General features: G+C 47.5%; 1 protein-coding gene across 1 annotated transcript in view; it reads right to left on the bottom strand.

Moving 5' to 3' along the window:
* Positions 1 to 23774, bottom strand: part of GRIN2A (glutamate ionotropic receptor NMDA type subunit 2A) — a 402461-nt gene that overhangs the window by 12878 nt on the left and 365809 nt on the right. Inside the window, exon 11 of the mRNA XM_070065018.2 lies at positions 5208 to 5446. Coding sequence (XP_069921119.1) covers positions 5208 to 5446 — 239 coding nt within the window. The remainder of the gene's footprint in view (positions 1 to 5207; positions 5447 to 23774) is intronic.

The following is a 23774-nucleotide window of genomic DNA, read 5'->3' as shown; positions in this document are numbered from 1 at the left end:
ATACAAATAGGCTGTGCATTTCACATAGCACAGTGTTTCGTAACCTTTCGTGTCGACCCATGTCTTCCTCGCTCAATTTAGTAATATAATGATCTAGTGCTCTGACCTGGAGGCACTCTGCTACCGTGCTGACAATCAGGGTGTCTCCGGTATGTTAGAATCAGCCCCCGTCTGTGTCCTCTCTTCCTGTCGTTAGTATTAGGACAACAGTCACTTACTTTTTTGTTTTTTTTCTAAATTTGCAACTCTATCCTAACAAGGTCTCCTCCTCCTCCTGCCCCTGGAGATTCCAAGGCCTGCCTCTGCCCTGTCGCCTTCACGGCCAGCTGCTCTTGCCTGCCCAGCTGAGCTGGCCTTCTTTGTCTTTGTAGGAGCCCAGGGATGTGGTTGGGGAGCTGAGTTCTGTTTCTGAAGACAGGAGGGTGGCTGCTGACCGCTTCTTCATCCTCCACTGCCCTGGGACTGACACAACACAGCAAAGGCAGTTCCCGGGCGTTGATGCACCCAGTGAAATGGGGAAGGAGGCACGGTGGTGGGTGCAGCCTGTATTGAGGTTTTTATAACAGCTTCCTCCAGCTGATTCAGCTTCTAAATAAATGGCTGCTGAGCAGCGGGAGTGCGTAGGACAGAGTCAGGGGGAGTCTCCTCTCCCCGTCTCCATCTTTGACTACATGAGCCACTATACCTTTGTGAGCCTCTATTCCCATGTCTGTAAAGTGGGAGTCATATCCTCCTCAGGTGGACACCAGGACAAGATGGATTAATGCCAATAAAGCACCTGACGCCGCAGGTGCTGAACAAGCAGGAATGGGTTGTGCCGCTCGGTCGCCTCCGACCTGGCCCTATCTCCTCCTCCTTTCACACCAGCTTGAGGGAGCAGTGCACGAAACGCCTGCTGTTCTGAGAGCCACTTTGTTTTCTGGCTAGATAAGCAGCCAAGCCCTACCTCGGGAGGCAGATAAACACCTGGCAAGAGCGTCCTTCTTCCCTGCATGGCTTTCCCTTTCTTTTCTCTACTATTCATGGATTCTGACTACATTTTGTGCATAGTGGAAATAAGATGCCCTCTTGGTCTTGAGTGGGCTCAGAGTCATACAGTCAGCACGGGGCACTCAACGTGCTGCTCCAGCAATTTGCTTTGTTCCCCCAGAGGGGACCTGACCCTTCAAAACAGTCTCATCTGTAGGGCTCTACTCTTCTCCTATATCCTTCAAGCCTGGACCCCATCCCTGAGTGTCTGACTTCGACTGGCCACAGTTGTGGTTAGCCAAGTGTGTTCCATGCTGTGTCCAAGCCTCCGGGTCAGATCTCACTGGGAAGGTGGCTACTGCTGCCGTCCCCCTAACTGTTGGCTCCAAAGCACCTCCCATTGATCATCCTTTGGGAGGTGATCCAGGCTGGTGATAGCCAGTGTATTTTTCTAAATGGGAGGGACCTGGAGGGCCTGGTTTGAGTCCTAACTCCGCTTCTGATGCCAGCTTCCTGCTAATGCAAGCCTGGGAAGCGGCAGATGATGGATCAAGTTCAAGGGTCCCTTCCACCCTCATGGGAGACCTGGGTTGAATACCTGGACCCAGCAAGGCATCTAAAGAAAGAACCGCTGGATGGAAGATCTCTGTGTTTTCCCTCTCTCTGCCTTTCAAATAAAATGAAAGTAAATAGGTTAAAGCTAAATTATTTTAAATAAAACTTAAATGAGGAGAAAGGATTTTGGAGAGAAAACAGAAGCCAAGAGCATCCCACGGGCAGGAGGATACATTTCTGTAAGTCATAAAAGACAAAGGTCGTGGCTATGACGGAAGAACTTCGCTCCAATATGAAATAATTGTTTTCTCTGAGCTCAGGCCTTCTCCCATGTCAGTGCCAAAGTGCACATATCCCAGGTTTGCATTTGTGTTGCATTATCTGGGAGCTTCCCAAGGGATGTCGAGCCCAGGGGTAGGGCTGTCCATGTCTGTCTCGTGATAACAGCTTCAAGTTCTCTGGTTGGATGTTCACTGCACCACAAGAGGAATGACTGACAAGGAAGAGATTTAGCTTCAGTTCAGAAAACAACCTGCCGTGAGTAAGAAGTAAATTTCAAAGCACCTCGGGTCAGCACCTCTTAGAGAGAAGCTTAAATTCTAAAGTTGAGTCAAGCACACGACCCAGCCATGCATAAGTAGACAAGCTTTCTCTTTAATGCCTTTTTGTTTTCCTGGTGTGGGAGATGAAGTCAGAAGAGTTCTGTTGTTCCAAGGAAATGGGAGGTGAAGCTGAAAAGGTCCCAATGTAACCTCGGGGACCTGTTTCCCATCCACAGGACGGCTGTGATCACAACAGCCGCACAGGGTGTGGCGAGGATTAGAGTTGGCAGAGGGGATACACCTGGCCCAGGCCCTTAGGCAATGCCAGTGTCATTCATGTTGCTTGGGAATTCCCCACTGCAGGTTCTCTTAAAGAAAGAGACCACTGGGGCCGGCGCTGTGGCATAGCGGGTAAAGCTGCCTACTGCAGTGCTGGCATTCCATATGGGCGCCGGTTCGAGTGCCGGCTGCTCCATTTTCGATCCAACTCTCTGCTATGGCCTGGGAAAGCAGTAGAAGACTGGCCAAGTCCTCAGGCCCCTTCACCCATGTGAGAGACTCAGAAGAGGCTGCTGGCTCCTGGCTTTGGATAGGCACAGCTCTGACCATTGTGGCCATTTGGGGAGTGAACCAGCAGAAGGAAGGTCTCTCTCTCTCTCTCCCTCTCTTTCCTCTCTCCTCTCTCTCTCTCCCTCTCCTTCTCCATCACCCTCTCTGTCTCCTTCTCCCTCTCTCTGCCTCTGCCTCTCTGTAATTGTGCCTTTCAAATAAATAAAAAATGGGCTGTGGACACACAGGGAATGCACTATGTTTCAGTGTGTGTGCTGTGCCCTGTGTAAGCATAGAAGTCAAAAGGTGTATGTGTCACTGTGCACAGAAAACAAGCTTTTTGAGGTGCGGGTAGCCCTTGACCAAAAAGGAGGGACTGTTTTTAAGCAACTCAGAGTCCCTCTAGGCATAGAACAGTGGCTGAGCCTGCTCAGAGTTCCCCCTAATAAACCATTATTAAATTATAAACTATCCTTAAGAATGAAGCCTCCCTATTCATATATACCAAGTTGCACTTATATTTAAAAAGAAATTATATTTGTCTTGTATATCTGTGGGGCAGGAGACAGCCATGAGGGTGACTAGGAGATCCTGAGGGAGTGCTGAAGTGGCAACCTTGCTCCCATGGGACCTGAGACCCTCTCCCCACCCCATAGGGAGACAGAGGACAAAGTTCAAATTGCAGCCTTTGAAGCAACCACACCACCAACACCTGTTCCCATGCTGCCCGGGGTCTCCCAGCCTTCCTGCCCCTCACTGCTCAGTGTGCTTGGAAAGGAAGTGAAATGTTCCATTCATTTCTCATAATGATCATCCTATCAACTTGGCCTCCTTCGTGATGTCTCAGGCGGAAGGAAACACTCTTCCAAAAACAAGCGGGATTCACAAGCAAAGGCAAGAGTGTGCATTTGCTCGTGATGATCCCAGAACCGTTTGGATACTGAAAACTTTTAGTAATTGGCTAGGAGAATTAGTTTAAAGTTGGCATAACACCTAGCTATCTGCATGCATGTTGTTAGTTTAGAGCAATCCGTGTATTTAGATGCCATCAGCTAATTAGGAAATATGTATTTGCACAGAGTCCAAATTTGTAGTGCAACTGAATGGAGAAAATAAATCCTCCTCACCAAGCTAATGTGTACCTTCTAGATCTAGAAAGTTCTTAAAAAGACCGAACGCTTATGTCAAAGCAATTATTAAATTTTTTTCCTGATAAACACCAGCAAATAAAATTAGATGTCTTTAACCAGGTTTTTCCGCTAATTCATCAAGCACTTCCAAGGTGAAAACAAAAACAAAGCACCTCAGAGGGCAAACAAGAGAAGTGGGTAGCTGAATGGTTGAATAAATGGCCAGCGTGATTAGACTAGGTGGAGAGGTGCAGGCCCAGTGTGCAGGGGTGATCTGATTGCAATGCAGTAAGTGGCAGGTTTTATTCCACGTGTGAACACGTATGACGTGGACTGCACACACATGTACATTTGTAGTAGAGACCGCTGTGTTGCTGTGTTTGTTGTTTGTGGGAGAGCACAGGCCTTGGCTGGTGTCACGCCATCTGCATTCAATCGTGGTTCCACCTTACTGGCTGCAATTCCCTTGATCTTGTAGTTTTGCCATTTGTAATCTGAGACTAACAGCAGTATCTATCTCTCATAGGATTGGCTTGGAGATTAAATGAGAAGGGAAACAGAAACTTCTCACACAAAACCTGGTATACAAAGTACCCCATAAATATAATAAATATATATGTCTACTGGTGACGAGTTGTGCCACACATACCTTGAGCGGCACACACGTGCTGTACTGTGCGGGAAAGGGATTTTCTGCACTGCATACAAACTCACTATATCATGTGTGTTCTCTGCTGTCGTCTACATTGGGTTGAACATACATTCTGGATTTTTTTGATGCATGCGCCTTTCCCTCTTGACATGTCATGCCCATGTCTCATGTGTCAGGCTCTGCTGTGTTGCTGTTTGTATGTTGTTAGGTTTGCATATGCACTGCATGACACTGCATGTAGATTCTGTTTTGTTCTGCACGTTCTATAGTGGTGCACCTGTAAACTCTAAGATCCTGCAGAACAAGGTTGGTAACGTAACACCAGGCTAATGAAGGCCAGATCGATTTGTCTAGTCCACATATTACAAATGGAATTAGTTAGCTAATATTTAAAAATAGAAACATCCACATAACATCAGAATCACTTTCTCTCTTCAAAGCTAGAAGACAGGATACGGACCACACACTCCATAATACCATACTCGGCAGGAGTTGTGTGTGGCTCCCCTCTCTTGGTTGGCAAGCCTCGCACAGCTTTCCCAGGTCCAGTCACTACCTCTCATTGCATGTGTGCGGTTTCTCTCACACCCAGCCTCCTGCACCCATCCCACGGGACCTCTGTGCTTCACAGTCATCCGGGTTGCAATGCCCGGCTTATGAATGCACACAGGAGTCTGGAAGTCCTTCTGAAAAACCCAACAAGAGCTGCTGAGTGAGGGGAGCGGGGGACAGACCCCACTGGGAAGTCAGGGATTCCCTGCCTCCCAGAAGCCCCACGCTGTTCGGGCCCCGCCTCCCAGGGATACTGACCCTGCTGATGGAGAAGAGCAGCCCGGGTCGGTCGGAGCACACGCCCGTGAAGCAGAAGCGCAGCTTCCAGTAGAAGAGGTGCTCCCAGATGAAGGTGATGAGGCTGAGGGCCATGGCCGCCGCCAGCATGTAGAACACGCCCGCCATGTTGTCCACGTCCAGCTGGCTGCTCATCACCTCGTTCTTCTCATTGTGGCAGATTCCCGTGAGCCACAGTGCCTCCAGCTCCTCCATCTCACCTGAGCAGAACACAGGGTCCACAGGCAGTGAGGACTGCAGCGTGCAGCCTGGGGCTGAGCCCTCTGGAAGGCAAGTGGCTGAGCGCCCCTGGAGTCCATCAGCCCCTCTGCTGAGCAAGGATACTGATAACCACACTTGCCTAGTGCCACTGCAGGGAGGGTGGGGTAACACAAGCAAGGATGCTGATAACCACACCCACCTAGTCCCACTGCAGTGAGAATGGGCTAACACATGAGGAGGGTGCTTCGAAAAGTGTGCAGATGAGAACCGAAAGATCAGCTTATGTGGGTGCAAAAATTCTTGAAATCCATGCACATGAGAGGTCTTCAAAAAGTTCATGGAAGACAAGTTATCATGAAAAACTTAGGCATGGAGGCCAATATTTTGCACCAAAATAGATGTATCTTTAATTCCATTTTCCGTACCTGAAGTGTCCTCTGCCCAAGTGCCTCTCTGGGGGGCACACCCCCCAGAAATTAGAGGCACAGCCACAGTTTCAGCTTAAGCAAAAACAGGACGGGGATGGGCACACCCACTCCCAAAGGAACGTGGCAGTGGGACCAGCAGGGGCCTAATGGACATGAATTGGTACCTGGAGTATTTTCAGGAATTTGTAAGTTTGCATGAGCATCTAAATGGGCCTGTCTCTGAAGATTCACAACACAGCTCTAATCCCTATCTTAGGCCACCAGACCCAATTCCTTTTCCCAAATCCTTAAGTTGATGTATAACCTTGCCTAGGTGCCTGCTGGCTTGTAGACTCGCTGGTATCATCTAAATAAAAGTGGGAGTGCATAGCTACCCAGTGGCGTGCTCTTAGAATGGATACTCCCATGTCCTGTCTCCTCATCTGAAAAACCCCACAATACAGTACAGTGAATTCAGCGTAGTTTCTGGTTTTGGTGTTTTGGGGGTGTTTTTTTAGGGGAGGCAGGATCCTATTATGTTCTTCCCACCTTGCTTTTTTCTACCCTGGCCCCAACACCCACCCACACTTACAACGGGGACACGGGAATAAAGTGGCAGCATGCTACAGTGGACAGACTTCATTTCAATTCAGACTTCGTCATTTACCTTGGAGCCACAGTCATCCTGCCTGTGAAATGGGTATAATAACAGTGTCTACCTCCAAGAGCCTCTGGTGAGAATCAAATGAGATCAGCACATATAAACTCCCTGAAGTGCCTGGCCTCTATCGTACATAGTAAGCTCTCCTAAATAGTAGCTTGTGCTAGTACTTATCATTGTAAAGAAACTGCCTAGAATGGAGCCTGGCACATCTATGGTATTTCTCCACTGCATTAACTTCTTCTTTCCCCGCTCCATAGAATAACAACTACAAGCGATAGAGGTGGGGCATAGACTTCAGGCGAAGAAAGGCCTCTTTGGCTCTGAGTAGCCTCCTGCAAATCAAACACCCCCACCTTACAGTAGGCAATTAAAGCAGCAGCTAGATTTTCCAACAGAAGAGAGCTGCAGCCGTGCTTGGCACGTCGCTCTTTCACGTGCACTCTGACCTAAACACCCGGGAATTATCTGGCAACTCACTGAACCATGGCACTTAAAGACTGCGCGCCAAGCCTTGCAAAACATACTCTTCAAGGGCAGTGAAGACCAAGGAAGCTGCAGATAATGTTGAATGAAAAGCCCGACTACCTTTTGTATGCATCTGTATTTATAGTATCTCTAAGACGTAGTAAAGACAGGGGAAACTAAAGGAGACGCCAGAAGTGTTTGGACTGATGCCCTTTTGAAGAGGTTGACTGTGATTAGTAACTTGGTTTTGGTCTCTTGTTTAGGTTTTGTAAAAAAATTAGAGTGGATTGCTTCTGGTTTGTTCTCTCTCTTGAATGCTTTGGCGGACCAGAAAAGTCCCAGCTGATGATGATCTTTCTCTTCAAGCTTTTGAAGATGTTGTTTGATTTTCTTTTGGGCTGGGCTGCAGTTGTTAAGAACCTGGCTGATCTTTAGCTGTCACCCCTTTCCATGCCATCTCTATTTCTAATTGCCTTGGAGAATTTCATTTGGCATTTGGTGTGGACATTCAGGTATGGATTTATTTGTTCCGCTTTGGACTCAGAGTGATTCTTCAACTGGATGAGTTACCACTTTAACTCAGGAAAAAGTTCCTCTTTAATTGCTTTGGACACTGTTTCGCCATCCCATCCTTGCCCCATTGATCCCTCCTCCTACCCACCCTGGAACCCCAGCAACTGTGGACCTTTCTGCTGTCTCTACGGTTGTGCCTTTCCAGAATGTTTCAAAGTTGGACTCACACAGTATGGCCCCTTTTCAGACTGGCTTCTTTCACTAGAATCAGGACTGTGAATTTCCTCCACACATTTTCTGGTTTAACTCTCATTTATTTTTCTCATTGAGTAATATTTCATAACATGGATGCACAGTTTGTTCATCCATTCATCCAACTAAGGAATGTCCACGTTTTGGAAATTGTGGATAAGATGGCTATAAATATTCAGGTGTGGGTTTTCTGGACATGACTTCAAGTCCATTGGGTAAATGTGTACCCAGCAACACTACTGATGGATACTATGGTGAGGATTCTGTTTAGCTTGGCAGGAATCTGACAAACTGTATTCTAAAGTAGTTGCACCGCTTTGCCTTTCCACCAGCACTGAATAAGAGCTCCCGTTGTTCCACCCCCTTACCAGAATTTACTGTACTGTCAGCATTTGGGGATTTTTGCCTTTCTAATAGGAAGGGAGTTCTCGTTTTAGTTTGCAATTTCCTAACAGCGTATGATAATCCTATTTTATTCTTTTCCTGAAACTTTTGTTTAAAACATTCTTGACCTTTTCGCTCTGTCCTCTGAGTTATTAACCTTGTTTTAATATTTTGCATTCCCTTATTCCTCTATGCTGGATGATTTCCATTGATCTATTTTCTTGTTTATTCTTTCATTAGTAAAATTTAGCTTAACTTGAAAATTTTAATGTAATACTGAGTTATGACATTTATTTGGCTCTTCCACAGTTTTGTCTGCTACTTCTATGATAACATCCTGTTCTTTTGCTATGACTGTCTTCAAGTTTTATATATTTAATAATTTGAATCGTGCAGTCTTGGGGATTACTTCATGGCATCCCCATCTGTGTCTGTTGCGCGTTCTGACCCTCAGGGTGGGTTATTTCCTGTGACATTTGTAACTTTTGATCATGGACAGATATTGTGAAGAGCTACTCTCTCTCTAAATTCCAAAAGCCCCCAAGAACAGTGGGTTACAGAAATGCCTACAAAGGGTTTCTGGGTTTGCTTCAGTCATAGTTCCAGTGGTTTTAATGTCAGCTTTTCTGCATGAGTCTTTTTTTAATTGTGATCACTACACCCTTTCAGCAGCATCCATTTGGAATACCATATCCTTTGGGGTCTTCATCTCTTACTCAGAGCTTCTAACAGACGGCAAACCTCCTTGAACGTTCTTCACTTTGATGGACAGAGACTTCCTAGCCTCCTTTTCATAGCTGAAGTACATATTTATGGGAGAGAAGAGGAACCCTGTCTATTACATCTTCCCCGACGAAGCAGGGCTCTTGTTCATTACTGGCACAGGCAAAATGAGGGAAGGGGCTACCCTGATGCACTTTGTTTCTTTCCAACAGCCTCCAGCATGGCTATCCGGCCAGATCTGTCACAGCAGAACCTGTTACACCAGCCCAGTGTCCACTCAGCCCCACCACAAACTCGGCCCGAGCTCTCTGCCCACTGTGTCCCTGGACACTCACACGATGGCTTCTCCCCTCAGAAAAGCACCAAAGTCAACCCTTTCAAACACAACTGCTAACCTTCCCCTCCCTTTGGAGTAAATGAGGAGGCCAAAGTGGGTCTTCCCACCATGACTCATCAAATCCCAGCACACTGCTCCTGTGGGGTTGCTAGCCTGAAACGGGCAGCAACATGGCCCAGGTTTCTTTTCAGGCTCCAGATACGAATTTCCCTCTACCCTTTGCCAAAACAACATCTCTGTTTAGAATAAGTCAGCTCGGCAAAACAGACCTGCACTCTGGGAGGAGAGGAAGTTCACATTTCTCAATACCAATTACAGCCTGTTCCAATCATTTTCCAGTTAATCATTTCCTGCCTCGTGGCCCTCTTCGAGTAGTGTACTGAACTGTAGTTCAAATACTTTTCTTATTTCGTTTTTAATTTACTCAAGTATACTGTAATCTCCTTGAGGGAGATCGCGGACCGTGCTTTATGGTTTTGATTCTTCTCGTGGCCTGCGGCATGCAGTATGGATTGAATCCATATTTTCTGTTTCTCTGTCTTTACTTAGATCCCCAGGCTTATTGCAAAAATGCTCAGATCTGTTTGCTGAGTTTTGCTGTCACATAAACGAATGAAGGAAACACAGAGCCGAGGGGAACTTGCAATGGGCTTCGGCACGAAAGGCATGCCCTTGGCCAGGGCGAACAATCAAATGCCATTTTCCCAAGAAGCAGCTCTGGGAAACTTATTCCAGTGTCAGTTTCTCCCATTACGAGGAGGTCACGATCTTTGTCAATACGATCCCTCGAACCAGAGCCAGTAAATGGGACAATTAAATCTCCTGCCTGGAGCAGACTCATTCTTGCTGGGAAGACACGAGCTCAACGCTCTCCTGTGAGCAGATGGAGCCTTGCATCAGCAGCTGTGGGTCTGCAGCCACCGTTGTCTTTCTCTCCCCACAGGGGAGGACCAGTCCTCCTACAAGGCTCAGCCTACATTCTGCTGACACCTCTACTGATGGGAAGTTCATGAACACTCGCAGAGCAGGGAGTTACACCTGCTCAAGGGCTCTTCCTGTACCTATCTACAGGGGACAAGACGGTACCAGCCACACGGAGGGGTACCTCTGCCAACCTCTGAGTTCCACCTCATCTTATGGAAGGCTGTAAACTCAGCACATGGAGCAGCGAGTCTCTCTTTTCTTAATCCTAGCATCACTGAAAGACAGACTGGTGGGGTTGCAAGAGTCAGGAGCCAGAGATATAGAACCTGAAAAAGAACAGGTGAGGAGAACCGAGGTAGCATTGTCTGCCTCCCAGATGGCTGGCGGGGTGATGCTGCAACAGGCTGTGCCAAATGCACAGGGTTGGTCAGGCACACAGAACTGGCACACACAGACAGTGCAGGCTGCCACGCAAGCATGGGGGTTTCTCACTCTGACCATCCACTCCTTATGAGGTAGAAGCCATGGGTTTCATATTTGCCATTAAGAAACAAATGAAAACAAATGAAAGAGGCTGGTGCTGTGGCGCAGTGGGCTAAAGCCCTGGCCTGAAGCAGCGGCATCCCATATGGGTGCCGGTTTGAGTCCCGGCTGCTCCATTTCGGATGCAGCTCTCTGCTATGGCCTGGGAAAGCAGTAGAAGATGGCCCAAATGCTTGGGCCCCTGCACCCACGTGGGAGACCTGGAAAAAACTCCTGGCTCCTGGCTTGGGATCAGCACAGCTCCAGCCATTGCGGCTATCTGGGGAGTAGACCAGGGGATGGAAGACCTCTATCTCTGTCTCTACCTCTCTCTGTAACTCTGTTTCAAATAAATAAAATAAATCTTAAAAAAAAGAGAAACAAATGCTAATTTAAGTGAACACCATCTAGTGTATCATAAGAACGAACGTTTCAGGTAGAAAACACTAGAATGGACTACGAATGGAAGGGCCTGCTGAGGTCCTGAGTTAGAAGGAGGTAACTAGACTCGCTGTCCTGCGAGTGTTCATGAACTTCCCATCAGTAGAGGTGTCAGCAGAATGTAGGCTGAGCCTTGTAGGAGGACTGGTCCTCCCCTGTGGGGAGAGAAAGACAACAGTGGCTGTAGACCCCCCACTCTTCTCCTGCTTCCGCATGTGCTGGCCACCTGCTCTTAATCACATACTCTACTTCCCTGTCTGACCACCCGAGCATTCAAGTATCCATTTCTGCATATACTTAACAAGGCTACATAAAGTCTACTATTCTTCAGGCACTGCACTAGCGTTTCCCAAAACTAATTCACGTGATCCACACATCAACTTAACGTGGCTGGTCCCTTGACTGCCACCATTCTGCAAAGAGGGCTGGAGGAGGACACAGAGCGGTCTAGGAACCTTCTCAGCCTCTCTGAGCTCCAATCTTAACCCCTACCAAATAGTGGCACAACATTGCTTAACTCAGAGGTTTGCTGATGATGTTGCCTGTATACAGTGCCCGGCACACACTCCCTACTCAGCAAGTATCCAGAGATGTTATTACTGCAGAAGTCTAGAAAGCTGGAGGTGAGGATGTGGGTGGGGTGGACCACACAACCCACCCTTCTTGTGCCCTTCCAATCATGCAGTCCGTGAGTCCAAGAAAGCACAGCCATGGGAAGCCCCAGCTCTCCGAAAAGGCTCTCGTGCCCGAAGTGGGAGAAACCAGCCCCTCATTCGCCCCAAGTCTCATGCTCAGCACGTCCGTGGGGAGAGCTCTTGCTTTTCAGACCAGATTTCACTCCATTCTGTCCGGCTGTCTAAGAGCTGAGGGGACTGCTCCAGGAAAGTATTTCGTAGCGAGCAATGTGAAGAGCCTGCAGACTTCCAGAGCATTTCTCCCCCGAGGTCGGTTGTGAAAAATTCACCTTGAACCTGTACCCTTCAGGCTTTGTCCAGGGCCTGAGAACCTGCTGAAACACATCTTTTAAAGTCACCTCCCACACAGCGCCTCACAGGCACACGGCTCCATGATTGTTTGGTTTCTTGGGTTCTAGCCGAAGCACCTGCCCTTCAGCAGTGATGGTCCTTGGTTTGGAGAAGTTGGGTTTAATGAGCTGTTTCATTTCTGGTCACTGCTTTTTGGTTCCCTGAAGACTTTGTGCGGTTTTTCTTATTCATTCATTCATTCATTCATTCATTCCAAAGCACTTAACATACAGGCAACATGTCTGCCTGGCACACCAACACAAGGAGATGAATAATGTGGCTTTGGCCGCGGAGTCCTGTGGAAGAGGGTCGTGCAATCCAGTAATTACAAGATGAGGTGACTGAATCTGCAGGGGTCTGCAGGCAGGGAGAAATGTGGGGTGCTCTGTGATCACAGGGTCGTTCAGAAGTTCCCAGAAAGAAGGGATCGAGGGGGAGACCTTGAAGACAGGAGCCGGAAGGCAAAGGGCACTTGGCTTTTGTGCTGAGGAGTCTGGGCCACCCTAGCAATGGGGGGGCTCCAGGATGAGTTTCCATGTGGACACCCTGAGCTGTGTTTTCCTGGTGCGTCCAAGATTGTTTAGTTGCTGCTTATGTACCTCCTGCAGCAGCCCCATGATCAGAAACGGCGTGTTCTCGTATGCAATATAATGTAAGGTAGGCTGTTACGGATGTGTAGTGCAAATTTGAACAATGGTGCTACAGCGTGGAGGAAGTTCACTAGCAAATCCTATCACAGGGACAGAGTCATTCAGAGGGTCCCACCCTGATTCCAGAGGCAGGCAGGACAGGCAGAGAAAGCTCTGCTGCTCCCAGGGTAGGAAATGACAGGGAGAAACCAAGCCCATTTGCAAGAAATTACTGACAAAGTAAACCGTCATCAATATCGTCACTGCTGAGAGTGGACATTGGCCATCTTTGGGGTAGAGCTTCCAGAAGCCTCCACCACCAGGAAGTCTTCCTTGAATCCTAGGAAGATGAGGATGAGATCATGGTTCTCCCCATGATATCCTGGATATTTCTTTGATATTTGTCATTCGTTTCTAAGTCGTCATCAAAGGCAGATGACTTTATTTGCTAATTCAAGGCAGGGATCTTGTATTACTCTTCTTAGATCCTAAATCCTTGGCACAGGCCTTGCATATGGTATATTTTCCCTAAAACTGTGCAGTGCTGACCAAAAATGCACAAAGCTCCTCTCTCCTGGACCAGGCTGTGATGCACAAAGGAGGCTCAGCAGAAGCTGCAGAGAGGAAGGGACCTTTGAGGCCACCGACAGAGGGGTCAGGGCTGGTTTCTGAAACCGAGAAGTCAAGGCTGACTCTCGGGACAAGCTCGTTCCCATCAAAGATCCTAGCAACAGAGTCCGGTGCTTCCCAGGAGCCGGGCTTCCATCTATAGCCGAATGACGTCAGCTTGCTGATCCCAATAGGGTTGGCTGCGAGCCCCCAGCGGGCGCCTGACCCCATTTCCATCCTGCTTCATGTCTTGCCTTGGAGTCAGGCAGTAGGGTTTGTCAGGAGCCCTACTGGAACTGGAGGTGGCAAAGGAACAACTGCTTTGTGGGAAATCTAGGGCACAGATTCATCAGCAGGTCCGTGTTCCCAGGAGAACACACAGTCGGTGTGAGCTCTGAGGTGCAGCCCCGGGACTGAGGATGGCTCGGGGTCTTCCAGATGGAGGCCAAGTCCTCTCCTTGCCCAGCTGCCCGGCATATGGAAGGAAGCTGCTGGTCAGATCTGGGATGTGCTCTGTGTCCTTGGAGCTGACCTCAGTCTGCTAGGCATTGACTGTGGGTCTTTAGCTTCCCTAACTCCACAGTCTGCATGCAGAGCCACATGAGGCAAGTTCACCCTCCTGGAATAGCAGCAAGAAGTGACATCCATATCTCCCTTCCCCGTGGTGAATCGTTGGTCGTTGGTCTAATATTATAAAAGAGAAAAAAAGAAATTCTCCTAGCCACCCCCCAATAAGAACAACTTATCTGGCAAATAAGATCAAATAGGAAAGGAAAACACATGTGAGCTTGACCCTGTGACTTCTGTACCCAAGATTTCAAGGAGTCACTCAACAATGTGCCACCTTTCATGGGCTAAGTGATGGAAAATAGTATAAGATTCTGGGCACAAATAGACTGAATGTGGAAGATAAGTATTCCTTATTTAAATGTCAGAATATTTTATTTCTGTATAATGCTGAGAAGTCACAATTCCAAAATAAAAATAGGGCTAGGCTTAACTGTATCCAGTTCGATGCAAAGACAGGATGTCTTTGGCATAAGTGTTTAACCACCTCCTTCCGACCAAGGTTTCTGCTCCATGGTTGGAGCTGAGGTTTTGCAGTGTTCACTGTGACTGTCACCATCTGGCTGGGGTATCAGAGGCCATGTGACCAAGCATGCAATTTGGAGTTGGGTATTCTATGCACGCAGGTTGCCAACTGATGTCTCTTGGAGGAGAAAATGAAAAAGATGGGAGAAGACTGGAGAACTCCACACAACAGCAAGCAATGGACTTGGTCACAGTTTTCCATGAGAGGGGTGGAGGTGGAGAGAAACAGTTCTTGAAGGAAAATTAAAGAAAAATCGCAGGAAGTCTAGGGAATCCTACCTACACCAAGCACTTCTGCAGTCTACAGAACCCATTTACTCCACACAGACACAGACGGTCAAGCTGATAGGACCTAAAAGGCACCTGCATCTGTGAGCAGAAATAAATTCACAGTAAATTCTGAATCCACACATTTTCTCAATCAATGATCCTTGAAATCCTATGACTCATCCTAAAGGGCATGAGGACATTTTAATAACACAAAGGGATTCTTATGTTTTCCAAGACTGTAGATAGAAGAAGAAGAAAAAAAAAAGGAAACCAATAATCTCACATCCCATGCCAAGACGCATATCCTTTCTTTCAGCAAGTAAAATGACTTCGCTGCTTTTTAATTCCCTTTTTACTGAAGAGTTGTCTACAAGATCCCTGGGACTGTAAAATCTGTAAGCAAGACAGGTTGCTTCCACTTTATCTGCGTTCCCACTGCCTGTGACGCTGTGAGGGAGCTTAAGGGGTCCTCCAGATTGGGATGTGGAGGAAAGGAGATGGTGAAAGGGCAAGAGAGGGGAAGAGGAAAGAGTGGGGAGGAGAGAGAAGTGGAAGAAGGGAGACCCTCAACAGAAAGGAGGGTCACAAATACACCTGCTGCCAGTGTCGCCCAGAACTCAATCAGATGCAAGTCCCTGTGCCTTTGCATGGGGCTTGGTGTGCGTGTGAGGTTGGGGGAGGTGGAGGGCTGGGTTCTAACCTCTTCCCTTTACCTCCAATCCAGCCAGCAGTGATCAGGAGAGCACATAGGGACAGGGAAGTAGCCAGATTCAAATTCCAGCCCAGGAAAGCTCATAGGGGAAGACACTGCAGCCTCTGGGCCCCACTCTATGAACGAGACCGCTGAGGTCAGGTTACATGGCTCGAGATCACGAAGTCAATTCCAGCCCAGGAAAGCTCATAGGGGAAGATACTGCAGCCTCTGGGCCCCACTCTATGAACGAGACCGCTGAGGTCAGGTTACATGACTCGAGATCACGAAGTCAATGGAGAAAGTGATGGGATGTCTGAATTACAGCAATATCCCATCCCACAGCCACGAAGGAGTTCAGAGACACAGACCTCCTTCTCATGTCTCACAGAAGGCAGGAGAGAGAGCTCGGAGAGGAGAGGCACCACAGCACTGCTGTCCGGAGTCTAAGCTGCCGGCACGGCTTCTGGAAACGAATGGGAACTCTGCAGAATCTACGTAAATGCGTGTGTTGTGACCCAGAAATTCGACTCCCAGGTAGACTCTACCCCAAAACAAGTGTCTAAATGCACCAAAGCACTGTGAAAGAGGGAATGGGTGCTTAGCCTGGCAGTTAAGAGGCCACAACCCGCATCAGACTGTCTGGGTGTGAGACCCAGCCCTGCTCCTGACACCAGCTTCCTACGCATGCGGACCCTAGGAGGCAGAGGGTAAGGGATTAGGTTCCTGCCACTCACGTGGAAAACTGGGATTGGGTTGTGTTCCCAGCTCCAGGCTGCAGCTGGGGCCAGCCCCGGCTACTGCAAGAATCCGGGAAGTAAACCAGCAGATGGGAACTCGCTCGCTCACTCACTCCCCCTCCCTCCCTCTCACCTTTCCTTCCTCTCTTCATGTTTCTCAAATAAATACATTTTTGAATGAAGAAGAACATTTAGGGCATACCAAAACTAGAAGCAAATGCTCCTCAACAGCTACTTGGATACACTGTGGTCTGTGTGTTACACTGGGACGCCTCACAGCAATGGAAACAACAGAGGGTTATGTTTAAGCCAGCAATGGCTCCCTAAAGGATGTAAATGAATACATTACATATTGTATAATTCCATTATTTGTTTGAGGTTCAAAAGGAAGCAAACCCAATCCATGGCCATGGATGGCAGAGCACTGGTTACTTTGGTAGGGACTGTTGGCTGGCAGGGGCTTGGGGATTGTTTTCTGGAGTGCTGTTCAAGGTGTCTTTATCTGGGTAGCAGGTGCACAGCTGGGTAAAAATTAACCGGATATTGGGGTTTGTGTAATATGAATATATGTCATTGCTTACAGAGGGTGGGAAAAAAGACAAAAGGAAAGCTAGTGGGTGGCACAGAAGAGGTATAAAGAATTTTCTTAGAGAGTTAAAACAGGGGACCAGGGCAGTATTGTGGCGCTGTGTGTCAAGCCACTGCCTATGATGCCTGCATCGTATATCAGTGCTGAATTGAGGCCCAGCTGTACCACTTCATATCCAGCTCCCTGCTAATGTGCCTGGGAATGTAGGGGAAGACAGCCCAAGTACTTGGGCCCCTTCTACACACATGGGAGACCCAAATGGAGTTCCAGGCTCTGACCCAGTGGATGGAAGACATCTCTGTCTCTCCCTTTCTCGCCTCCACCAACCCTTTCTGTCTCTCCCCCTCTCTCTGTAACTTTCTCTTTTAAATAAATCTTTTTTTTTTTCAAAGACTGTGACAATAAGGAGAATAGAAGGAAAAAAGACTGTCTAAACCAGAGAAGGGGGGAAAAAACTTTTTTGAAAATGAGAACTTACAAAGCCTTCAAGAATAAAGAGGTATGAGTTATGTTCAGCTCGATTCTTCCATATTATTGGAATTATTTCAAGAGGACATGTTTTACTTTTATCATTCAAACCAGAGGTCAGAAATCTTTCTATGAAGAGCCAATTAGAAATATTTTCAGCCTGCCAGGCCATGCCATGTCACAACTACTCAACTCTGTCTCTGGGGCACAGAGCCATCGACAACTCAGAGTACATGCATAGGGAATGGCTGTGTGCCAACAATAGTTTATTTACAAAAACAGACGATGGGCCAGTATGCACCACAGGCTGCAAAACCTTGATTCAAGCAATCAAAACAGAAAGTAAAATTAAAAAAAAACTTATGTGTATGAATTAGGGTAAATCCCAATTTAGGAGTTCTCCTTATCTGCATTTACTTAGTTCCTACTATTTGATGGCTATTAAACTAAGCTACTCTAAAATATTATAACATTCAACTTGGTGAAGATGGTGCCATTACATTCCACAATTCAAACAGCAAGAAATTGCTCCCTAAAAGGAATAAGTAATTTGCCCAAGATCTTAGAGCAATGATCATGTTCCTTATTTGAATCCAAAGCCTTACTGTCTACCTGCACCCATGCTGCTACATTACTGATCCTTCCTGTATGAAATTTTGTGACCAAAGGTTTCTTTGTTTTTAAGACCCATCCATTTATTTGAAAGTCAGAGTTACATTGAGAGAGGAGAGGCAGAGAGTGAGAGAGTGAGAGAGAGAGAGAGGTCTTCCATTCGCTGGTTCACCCCCTAATTGGCTGCAACAGCCAGAACTGTGCCGATCCGAAATCAGGAGCCAGGAGCTTCCTCTGGGTCTCCCACATGGGTGCAGGGGCCCAAGGACTTGGGCCATCTTCCATTACTCTCCCAGGTCATAGCAGAAAGCTGGATGGGAAGTGGAGCAGCGGGAATCCAACTGGCGACCACACAGGATACCAGCATTGCAGGCAGCAGCCTTACCCACTACAACACAGAGCCAGCCCCCAAAGTTTTAATAAAGTACTAAAGTATTCATGGTGCTTATTCAAATTTATATGTAAAAGTGGATAAAAGGTCAAATAAGATGAACAGATAACTCTTTTTTTTTTTCATTTTCTCCAGTGGTCAAACGAATTAAAATGTAGAAAAACCCCAAGATGGTACTTTGCATCTCTTAAAGTAGCAGAGGAGGGGGCCAGCTCTGTGGCATAGTGGGTAAAGCTCAGCCTGCAGTGCCAGCATCCCATATGGGCTCCAATTTGAATCCTGGTTGCTCCACTTCCAATCCAACTCTCTCCTATGGCCTGGAAAAGCAGTGGAAAATGGTTCAAGTCCTTGGGTCTCTGCACCCATGTGGGAGACCTGGAAGAAGCTCCTGGCTCCTGGCTTCAGAGTGGTGCAGCTCCAGCTATTGTGGCCATTTGGGGAGTGAACCAGTGGATGGAAGACATCTCTCTGTGTCTGCCTCTCTGTAACTCTAACTTTCAAATAAAATAAATTAAAAAAAATAGAAGAGAAGCAGAACAGTAGTGCTCAATTCTTATAGGCTGTTATAAAATTATACATTAATTTATTATTAGCAGTATTATAGATATGAACAAACTTTTCGGGCATTAGATTCCTAGAGCTGTTTATAATCACCAATCCTTCAAAATCTACAATATAGACAGTTCCAAAAAAAAAAAAAAAAAGATAAGAAGATGTTCCTTCCATCTGCACTAGTTCTTTTAGTTGAATACAGAGAGACAAATAGAGCCAGTATTGGACCCACATCTCTCAACCCAGGTCTCCCACAAGGGTAGCAGGACCCCAGATAACTGGGCTGTCAACACTACCTCCCAGGGTCTGCACCGGAAACCAGAGCCATGAGTTGGAGCCACACATCAAATCTAGACACTCAGATATGCAAAGTGTCTCCTCCAGTGTCTTAACTGCTGGCCTAAATGTACCAGCATAAAATTGAAAATGTTTATCATTAGGAAAATAATGTAACGATTTCTGGTTTAATAACAATGATGACAATTTTATGCAAAAATTAAAATAATTGTGAGGAGCAGATAATGAAACAACATAAAAACGTTTAATATAATACAATGATAAGTGAAAGCAGTAGAATATAAAAGTGTGTTGTTACATAACCAATGATAATGATGATTTAAAGAAATATGCCTGCAAGTGACAGGGAATAAGAAGCAATGTACACATTGAAAACAGCTGTGGTAAGGTGATAGATTTGGGTGATTACAAGCACACACACACACACACACACACACACACGAAAGGCCTTCAAAAACTCAACGGAGAAGGCACATCACTGTCAACTCTACTTTTCCCATGAAGTTTTTCATATACAGCATTTCCAAATGAAAGCACTTGAAACTGTAGACGGAGAGGGCTTTCAGGCCACTGTTTATTCCATCCCATAAGTTTTGCACCGGGCACAGTGACGCCAGCGTTTGACTTAGCAGCGAGCAATTCGTCATGTCTGATTCCCTGTTTGACGGCCCTGACTTTCCCTAGTTTGAGCGATTCACTCTCATCAGGCTCGACTTGGCGCTGCTGACCTTGTTCTAAGCCTGTGTCAGACGGATAATAAACACTGGCTCTGGATCTCACTGGGCCTGTTGGGAAATTTGCTGGGAACTTCACAGGAAAGAAAAGCCTCACAGCTTTCCCTCGGAGGGAGAGTCGATGGCTCTTCAGGATATTTATGGATTTTATCTATTTCTTCAGCCCGGTTCCATTATTATTCCAAATATGTCTCTAGTTAGAATTAGGAGGGAGATAACCAGGTCTGATTGTTATGGTACCATCTGGTCACAGGCCAAAGAAGAGGCAGTTAAACCCTTTCTTGCTAATCTATGCTTGGGATTGGCACATTTCTTCTTTGAAAACATTGCATCTCCACATGAATACCTTGCCCTGGACACAGCTTGTCATGTGTGGGAGGGTCAAAGTCATTTGGTTGCTGGGACATCCAAATGGTCACCAATCAGCACCCTCTTTTGAGTGTATTTCACCAAAGGCTTTTGTGCATAAATGAGGTCTGTGTGCTTGAAAACTCTATCCATGGTGCAGTGGGGTAAGCCACAGCTTGCAACGCTGGCATCCCATATCACAGTGCTGGGTGGAGTCCTGGCTACTCTGCTTCTGATCCAATTCCCTGCTGATGTGCCTGGAAGCAGCAGATGATGGCCCAAATACTTGGGCCCTAGCCACCCACAGGGGAGACCCAGAGGAACCTCCTGGCTACTGGCTTTGGCATGGTTCAGCCCTGGCTGTTAGCAGGCATTTGGAGGATGAGCCAGCAGATGGTAGATCTCTCTGTCTCTCCCTTCCTCTATCTTCCCCTGTGCCCCCACCACTCCGCGTCACTCTGCCTTTCAAATAAATATCTTTAAAAACAGAAAAAGAAAAAGCCATCCACACAGAGTGGGAGCAATGTTGAAATTCATACTAAAAATTTAGATTCAGTCAACTACTCTTTTTTTTTTTTTGACAGGCAGAGTGGACAGTGAGAGAGAGAGACAGAGAGAAAGGTCTTCCTTTGCCATTGGTTCACCCTTCAGTGGCCGCTGCGGCCACCGTGCTGCTGCCGGTGCACTGCGCTGATCCAAAGCCAGGAGCCAGGTGCTTCTCCTGATCTCCCATGCGGGTGCAGGGACTTGGGCCATCCTCCACTGTACTCCCGGGCCACAGCAGAGAGCTGGACTGGAAGAGGGGCAACCGGGACAGAATCCGGCACCCTAATCGGGACTAGAACCCGGTGTGCCGGCGCCACAGGCGGAGGATTAGCCTAGTGAGCCGCAGCGCCAGCCTCAACTACTCTTTGATAACGGCCCTTAGGTGCTCTTCTCTGGCGATTTCAGAAGGGGCCACATCTGCACGTGGAAGGAATCAGAAGATCCATCCAGTGCAAACCTGGTTCCAGATCTGAGTTAATCAATAGAAGCGCTGGCTCAGTCCCTGACCAAATGCAGAGCTTCTCGCCTGTTTTATTTTTAACACTGTTATTATAGTCAATAAACGAAAGTGAAATCTTGGGAAGCAATAAAGACTTTCATGTCTATTTTGATCCTTTCTGAATGAGGAAGCTTAACATTCAAGCCTATCTGACTGTTTCTTCCATTCACAGTCTACCTTCCTATCTGCTGTGTTCCCTATTGTGGGTGCTGTGAGGCTGACACTTAGAAGTTCAACACCACCTACTCCTCGGGCCTTCACAATCACCAAGGTCTCTGCACAACCCCAATTAGGAGCCCTGAGAGAAGGAGATGAATAAAATAAAGGGAAAAATCTGACATCATCGACTCCAGCAGAGTGATCTGTTAGCCGCTGACATCCGCGCCTAGCGTTTGTCTATCAGAGAATAACATGTTTCTAAATGCGAAATACTGTTTGCTAAAGCACGATTTTTAAAATCTCCTTGTTGAAAATGTCCTGGGAGGAAGAATGAAATGTAGGTACCTGTGTTTTCAGCAGACTCCCCAAATGATCCTACCGGACAGAAAATGTCAAAAGGAGGTTCCTACATAAGGGCAACAGACCAGGAGTCCAGGAGTGCATATCCATTGTCATTTCCCACTGCCCAGAGGTCAGAAGAGGCTCGGCTGTTCTTTGTGGAATGAATGATCAGAAAGCAGAACGAATCTGGGATCAAACGGGTGAGTGAGATCGAGGGCCCCTGTGTCCACAGCACCCAGTCCTGGCTAACTTGATCAGAAAGTTCTTGATCTACAGGGTAGCCTAGTGCAGCCCTAACTGTGACTGCTGCCTCTGAAGCCTCCATTTGATGAAAACACGGTTAGCAAGCAACAGTAACTTTCTGAAACGCCAGGGCTGATGCGGCTCCAAGGAGCTCTGTGGGGAACAAGCACTTCCCGCGAGCGAGATGGGTGTTTGTGGACCTGCCGAGGCTGCTCCGCAGGGCAGTGCGGAGAAGATGGCCTGTGAGGGTCTCCCAGGGCAGTGCTGCCCTCAGACTGGGGGCATGTGTGGTCCTCAGGGCCAAACGGCTTGCTTCTCTGAATTACATCCTGTCCCTGTTTCATTCCTTCTCAGGCCTGAGTTTTCCCCCCAAACTGCCAGGGTTGAATGATCTCAAAAATGAGGCTGAGTATGTTCCCATGGTGCCGGGGCCTGAGGCATGGACAAGTCTCCTCCACCACGGAGAAATGGAGCAAAGGGGAGGTCACTTTTCCGTCTTCGACCTCTGTCACTGAGGTATTTTTTCCCCAACATTATTTATTTTGCAGAGGGACGACGCTGCTCCCTGTGTACAGAGGAGGAACACTGAATCCCGGATGCGAGCCATCTATGTTTGAACCCCAGCTCTGCCTGTTTCTGGATGGGAATACTGGCCTTATAGGCTTCTGTGAGGGTCCTAGCAGCTGACTGGAGCAACACCACACAACGGCTAAAGCAAAGTCCTGGAAGCCCTCTTACAGAGGTCCTGATCTGCCACTCAGTGGCTGAGTGATCGTCTGCACCTTATTTAACCTGAGAATCAGTTTTCTCACCCGTAATAGGAATTAATAATCCTAACTCATACAGTCTGTCACTGTGAGGACGAAATGAAATGAATCCCTATAAAGAGAGATGACTTTAGGACATATCCTTTCCCCCTGGAAGCATATACTTATTCCTACAGATGTTGATACAATAGTAACAGTAGCCAGGGAGCTCTGCTTCCCCTCAGTGACTGGAAAACTGCTCCACCCTCTCCAAGGGGGTTCTCAGCGCCACCTCATCCCTAAGCACACCCTTCCCACCCCTAATCCTAATCTTGAGTTTATCTCTTTAAATGGGTTGAGGCTGCCGGTTGCAAGAAGGTGTCACTGAGTCACCTGAGGATGGTCCACGCCAGGGAGACTGGGCAGCAGGTGAGCCAGCCGGAGACAGATCAGGCATCTCCCAGGCACCGTGGTCCATGCCTCAGACCACCCTGCAGCCAAGATGGGGCAGCAGACAGCTCTGTGACCTGTGCTCTCCCTTGCCACACGGTCAACGGGCTACCTGGACAACAGCAGCCCAGCCTGCTGGGGCCTGAACTGGTCACTTCTCAAACGTCCCTCTTCACTCTGTCCTCTCCCACACTCTTCTACCCTGTCTCTTCCTCGCTCTCTGCTCTTCCTTTCCATTCTGACCCTGTTCTTTCTCCTCCTTCTTCATCATCCTTTCTCGTCTTTCTTTTTTTCTTTTCTATTCTCTTTGTGGTTGTGTTGCAATAAAACTTTATTTTCAGAGACAGGCAGCGGCTGGATTTCCAAACCCTAAAGAAAACACTTTCACCTTTTTATCACAACCAACAGAAGCAGCCACACACTTCACCCTCTCATTGCTAATTTTGGGGCCCCCGCAGTACCAACTGGTGGTCACTCTCCCCTTACTTATTACAGACACTTGGGAGCAACACATTGGCCAAAGGGTCGGTCAGATGTCAAAGCAAGGGATGGAGTTGGAACTCAAGAAGGGAGAAGGAACTGCATGCTTCAGTGGGACTGCAGCAAAACCCAGTCTTACCTGACAGACTCGAGAGCTGGACTTGCAGACGCTGCAGTTAAATG

Source organism: Oryctolagus cuniculus, chromosome 19 (assembly GCF_051225735.1).
Source record: "Oryctolagus cuniculus isolate XC-2025 breed Fujian yellow rabbit chromosome 19, ASM5122573v1, whole genome shotgun sequence".
NCBI classification, from domain to species: Eukaryota; Metazoa; Chordata; class Mammalia; order Lagomorpha; family Leporidae; genus Oryctolagus; species Oryctolagus cuniculus.
Note: the sequence above shows the minus strand (reverse complement) of the source record. Positions and strands in the feature narration are given on the sequence as shown.